Source organism: Carlito syrichta, unplaced genomic scaffold (assembly GCF_000164805.1).
Source record: "Carlito syrichta isolate Samal-C Ts95f unplaced genomic scaffold, Tarsius_syrichta-2.0.1 Scaffold126816, whole genome shotgun sequence".
NCBI lineage: Eukaryota > Metazoa > Chordata > Mammalia > Primates > Tarsiidae > Carlito > Carlito syrichta.
The window spans coordinates 147,068-152,834 of record NW_007070912.1 but is presented as its reverse complement, the minus strand read 5'-3'; the positions used below and the strand labels follow the sequence as shown (position 1 = coordinate 152,834).

The following is a 5,767-nucleotide window of genomic DNA, read 5'->3' as shown; positions in this document are numbered from 1 at the left end:
GCCGCGGGTCAGCAGCAGCGTCAGAGCAGGTAGCAGGTCCATGACACCTGCTGGGTCTAGGGGCCGCGGGCCAGCCAAGCCAAGCCGTGCCTCTGGGGGGCTGTGGGAGCCGTGAGCGCTCAGGGAGAGCGTCCCGGACCCCGTGGGGGGAACTGTCGGCCAAAAATGCCGACCAACGGCCTGCACCAGGTGCTCAAGATCCAGTTTGGCCTGGTTAATGACACAGACCGCTACCTGACGGCGGAGAGCTTCGGCTTCAAGGTCAACGCCTCAGCGCCCAGCCTCAAGAGGAAGCAGATCTGGGTGCTGGAGCCCGACCCCGGGCAGGGCTCAGCCGTGCTGTTCCGCAGCAGCCACCTGGGCCGCTACCTGTCGGCCGAAGAGGATGGGCGTGTGGCCTGCGAGGCGGAGCAGCCGGGCCGTGACTGCCGTTTCCTGGTCCTGCCACAGCCCGACGGGCGCTGGGTGTTGCAGTCAGAGCCGCACGGCCGCTTCTTCGGCGGCACTGAAGACCAGCTGTCCTGCTTCGCCACGGCTATCTCCCCGGCCGAGCTGTGGACCGTGCACCTGGCCATCCACCCGCAGGCCCACCTGCTGAGTGTGAGTCGGCGGCGCTACGTGCACCTGTGCCCTCAGGAGGATGAGATGGCGGCGGATGGCGACATGCCGTGGGGCGTGGACGCCCTCCTCACTCTCATCTTCCAGAGCCGGCAGTACTGCCTCAAGTCCTGCGACAGCCGCTACCTGCGCAGCGACGGCCGCCTTGTCTGGGAGCCCGAGGCCCACGCCTGCTACACTCTCGAGTTCAAGGCCGGCAAGTTGGCCTTCAAGGACTGCGATGGCCGCTACCTAGCGCCTGTGGGACCAGCTGGCACGCTCAAGGCTGGCCGAAACACGCGGCCTGGCAAGGACGAGCTGTTCGACCTGGAGGAGAGTCACCCGCAGGTGGTGCTGGTGGCTGCCAACCACCGATACGTCTCCGTGCGGCAAGGTACCCAGGGCACAGGCAGTGGCCTCCTGAGGGGCACGGGGTCTCCCTGCTTGAGGAGGAGGCCAGGGGGTCTCACGGGGGAGCGGCATCATGTCGGTGTGTTTGGGAGTCTGCGCTCGGCGGGGGCTTGTGTCCATGTGGGACACGTGCGGCTGCCTATGGTGCGGGTGGGTGGGCCTTGGGCCACATCCGGGGGTCCCTGCTGAGGGCTGGTGGCTTCAGGGTCAAGGGCGAGGGGCCCCAGCCTTTCTCAGGACAGGTGGAGAATGTCTCAGCCAAGCCATGGGCCTGCTGGACAGTGGTTGAACCCGATTGGAGAGGTGTGTGCTGGTGGGGGGCATCTCACCGCCAGGCCTGGTGCCACCAGGGGGGTGTGGACAGGAGGCTGTTCCCTGCTCTTCCTCCACCCCCACTTTCTGGACGTTAAGGGAAACGGGTTTGGGGCCAGGGCAGGAGCTGGCAGGGAGTGGACTGGGAAGCGTGGCCCTGGGAATGGGGGCTTGGGGTCACCTCCAGTGCCAGACGCTGCAGGAGGGGGCAGCCCCACCCGGGGCCTGGGTTTCTTGCTGGGAAGGCACCATCTCTGACCCAGGGAGGCATGGCCTGGCCTTCCCCATTTCTTGGGTCACTGGTCACCTGCCTTGTGCGACTCCCTAGCAGCCTGCAGGGCAAACAAAGACAGTGTCTACTCCCCACGAGGAAGCTGAGCTGCTGGGGACAAGGCCCTGGCCCTGTCACCATCATGACCCACCCAGCCTCCTGGCTCCATGTGGGGCACACCCTGACCCAGGGGCTCTGGGATTGGCTGGAGACAGGTGGAGAAAGTGGGAGCATGCAACTCCTACCACCTCCTTGGTCCCGCTTTGAGCCAGCACCAGTCAGGCATCTCCTGGCAGCTCCCACGTGCCCACCAAGTCCCTGCCCTGATGGATGCCCAGCCCCCTCTGGGTACCCTGCCTCACCATGGGGATCTGGACACACTGCTGCCCTAGGGCCAGGTAGCACCCAGCCTTTACAGGATGCCGGGCTAGCAGGCACTGGAGTCGCCGCCTGAGCGCTTGTCCGGGCACGTGGTCAGGCGCTGGGCCCTTCCCACCACACACCGTATGGTCTCACCATGCCGGTTTCTGGCCTGGAGCAAGGCCCACGTGCTTGGCAATCCTCAGTTGGCCAAGTGGGTAAATGGGGGCAACGGAGGTGAGAAAGCTTCATCCATGAGTCAAACATGTTGGACAAAGAAGTATTGGGGGTGTTTTTGTTTTTGAGTTGGAGTCTCACTCTGTCGCCCAGACTGGAGTGCAGCGCCCGCTCCCGGCCACCGCAGCCTCGACCCGCTGGGCTCCGGCGATCCTTCCGCCTCAGCCTTCCAAGGAGCCGGAACTACAGGCGCGCGCTACCGCGCCCGGCTGATTTTTTGATTTACTGTAGAGATGAGGAGGTCTCGCTGCCCAGGCGGGTCTCGAACCCGCGGGCTCAGGCAATCCACTCACCTCAGCCTCCCAAAGGCGCGGGATGACGGGCTGAGCCACCGAGCCCGGCCAAAGAAGTATTTGCAAGCGGACAGCTTGGGAAAGAGACTCAGAGCGGTGGTGACGGCGATGGCCAAGGTGGTGAGGGTGCGGCAGTGATGCTCGGAATGGTGTGGGGGTGGTGGCGAGGGTATGGCGGTGATGGGGGTGGAGGTGTTGACGGTCCTGGAGGTGATGGGAGGGGCAGTGATGGTGACGGTGGTGGAGGGCATGGAGGTGGTGGAGGTGGGGGGGCGGATGGTGGCGGTCATGGCTCCTGATGATGGCGGCCGCGAGGGGATGGCGGTGATGATGGCAGGGTGGCGGCTGTATGGAGCGCCTTCTGTCTTGACTGTCGGCCTCTCGCCCCATTCTTTTGATGGGGGACTCCTCTGCCAAGGACGAACCCCACCTCCCTTAGAAATGGGATCTCTTGCCGGGCTCGGTGGCGCAGCCTGTAATCCCGGGCCTTTGGGAGGCTGAGGTGAGTGGATTGCCTGAGCCCGCGGGCTCGAGACCCTCCTGGGCAACTGGGCGAGACCTCATCTCTACAACAAATCCAAAAACAGAAATGGGATCTCTTAGAAGCAGGAAGTACCAGACACGCGCATCCCTGCGTCCCTTGCAATAAGGCTGACAGCACGTGACCAGCTCACCAAATGTTTCAGACTTTGACTCAGGACCTAGAGAAGTGAGGACACAGGATGTGGCATCTCAGCCACGGGGGTGGGAGGTGGTTCCAGTACCCCTAGATTCCAAGGCAGCTGCAGCGGTGGATGCCGCCAGAGCCTCACCCCTGCCCAGCATCTGGGGAGTGGCACCGTGGCAGTGCCTCGATTCAAGTCATCTCTCTGGCCATGCAGCCCCTACACCTGTCTCCCTCCCCCTGGGATGTCTGTGAGCACCCGGATCTGCCCGTTTTCTCCTCCCAAGAACTTTGTCTTGCTGCCTCTGTTAGTGGAGTCTGCTCATTTCAGCCTCACTGACATGGCAGTGCTGACAGGTAGTGCAGCAGGCAGTATATGTCGTTGCCAGCGACAGAAAACTGACCACAAACCAGCTCACGCAATAAGGACACCGATCATCTCCTAAGAATGGGAGTCCAGAGCCCACGGAGTGCTGGGATCCCAACCAGTGCACCACTGCCAGCTCACTGGCGTCATCAGAGTCTTCCGTGCTTACTTCCACTCTCCTGGGTCAGGTCTGACTTCAGCTCTGACACCCTCATGGTCACAAAATGGCTGCTGACGCTCCAGGCCTCACAGCCAGGCAAGACAAAGTCCAGAGAAAAATAAAGCATTGGCTCTGCACATGTCTTTTCAGGCATGAAAACTTCTCCCCTAAATCCTAGCAGACACATCTTTACATTCCCTGGCCAGAAATGAGACACACCTCCAATGCTTAACCAGCTCTGCTGTGAGCAGTGAGGATAAAACCAACACTGTCCAGACCAATATGGATTCCATACCCCCTCCCACTGCGAGGCCAGGTCCCTAGAAACAGATGGCTCTGTGAGGAGGAAGCCTCCTGAGAGCATCCTGTCCAGAGGAGGTGTGTGTGGGTGACACTGGGGACACACCAACGGCGCAGGCCATGAGCCTTGCAAAGGTGCCACTTCCTCTCTTTCCCCTGCTGGACATACCAGAGCCCCTGAGCCCTGGGGGGGGCGGGGGTGTCTGCAATCTGCCACGTCGCCCAGAGTGGCCAGCTGCCATGGAAACAGGGCAGTGGTTTGTGGGAGGGACCCAGAAACTCCATTCACCGAAGACCCTGGGGAGGTTCCAGTGCCTGCTGCTTCCCACGCTGGCCATGGGTGCTCCCTGAGTCCCCTTTCCAGAAACCCCAGACAACTTTGCCCTCCCCCAGGCTCTTGGGAGACCAAGGACGAGTGGGAGATGCTGCAGAGGTGACAGGGGACCAGCCCCTGCCTAGTCCCCAGGGGTGGGCCCTAGGCTCCAGGCCCTAGGCTCCTGGGACATGGGGTGGGGAAGGACAGAGACCCCACTGTGCCCACCGGGCAGCTTAGGGGTGAGTTATAAATAGAAGCTGGTGTAAGCCCTGGGTCAAGAGAGTGTAGCAAGCAGATTACTGCTGATTAGTTAGTTGAGTGGGGGATGTGCGGCACAGCAGGCCTGACTCCTGGGCTGTGGGAGGCAGGTCAAGGATCCCTTGGGCTTCGCAAAGGGCACAGGTGGTCCTGGGGCGGGGTTCCTGGCCCCTTGGAGCGGTGCCTTCCAAATCCTCTCGAGTCAAGAGCGTTCTAAAGGAGATTCCCCCTGGCTTCGGGGTGCCCCCAAAGCATGCTTCCCCATCCCCTGTCCCCGAGAGAGGCGTGAGGGGCTTCCCCATCTCCTCCCTCCAGGGATCAACGTCTCAGCCAATCAGGATGAAGAACTGGACCATGAGACCTTCCTGATGCAAATTGACCAGGAGACAAAGAAGTGTACCTTCTATTCCAGCACTGGGGGCTACTGGACCCTGGTCACCCACGGGGGCATTCAGGCCACGGCCACACAAGTGTGAGTGCACCCGTCCCTGTCTCCACCACCACCACCACCACCGCTCTCACCCTCTCCGCCGCCACCGCCATCATCACCATCTATCGCCACCATCACCACCACCTCTACCACCATCACCCTAATCATCATCACCACTTCGGCGTGGGGACCCCTGTTAGCAGCCCAGTCGGGGAAGAAGGCCCCTGGGGTGGGGGTGGCTCTGAGGAGTGATGGGTGTGGCCAATGGAGGGCAGCCCCTGCCAGCCCCTGGAACCTGAGAGGCCTGGGAGGCCAGACCCTGCACCTTCACTTCCCGCTGTTCTGAGGGGACCCTGCCCTGCCCCCTCCAGTTCTGCCAACACCATGTTTGAGATGGAGTGGCGTGGCCGGCGGGTGGCACTCAAAGCCAGCAATGGGCGCTACGTGTGCATGAAGAAGAACGGGCAGCTGGCGGCCGTCAGCGATTTTGTGGGTAAGCACTTGCCTGCCAGGAGGCTGGGGCAGCAGCTCGTTTCTCCACCCAGGAATCGTGTCTGCTCCAGACCCCCGTCTCCGCCAAGGGCCGGGCCCCTCCCTCCTGTCACGGCGGTAGCCATACTTGCTAGTCAAGGTCATCAGTCCTGACACGGGCGCACCTCCCGGAGAGGCCTGTCCGCACCGCACGCTGGAGGACTCGGGTCCCGTGGCTAGGCGGCCTGCCGGGGCCGCACACAGGCGGTGGCAGACCCGGCCCCCGAGTCCAGCACGCGCTCTTCCGACGGGCCCGCGCG

At 62.6% G+C, this 5,767-nt stretch overlaps 1 protein-coding gene across 1 annotated transcript; it reads left to right on the top strand.

Annotated features, from left to right (window-relative positions):
* The first annotated feature begins 25 nt into the window (after positions 1–25).
* Positions 26–5,621, top strand: FSCN2 (fascin actin-bundling protein 2, retinal). The gene is made up of 3 exons (XM_008048844.1): positions 26–991; positions 4,862–5,018; positions 5,348–5,621. The coding sequence occupies exons 1-3, from the start codon at positions 166–168 to the stop codon at positions 5,619–5,621; spliced, it is 1,257 nt and encodes a 418-aa protein (XP_008047035.1). The 5' UTR covers positions 26–165.
* The last annotated feature ends 146 nt before the right edge of the window (positions 5,622–5,767 follow it).

Excerpts from the sequence above, each read along its gene's own strand:
- FSCN2 (XM_008048844.1), top strand. The coding sequence starts at position 166 with ATGCCGACCAACGGCCTGCACCAGGTGCTCAAGATCCAGTTTGGCCTG. Across the intron at positions 992-4,861 it reads ATACGTCTCCGTGCGGCAAG|GGATCAACGTCTCAGCCAAT; the intron begins GTACCCAGGGCA and ends TCCTCCCTCCAG. Across the intron at positions 5,019-5,347 it reads CAGGCCACGGCCACACAAGT|TTCTGCCAACACCATGTTTG; the intron begins GTGAGTGCACCC and ends TGCCCCCTCCAG.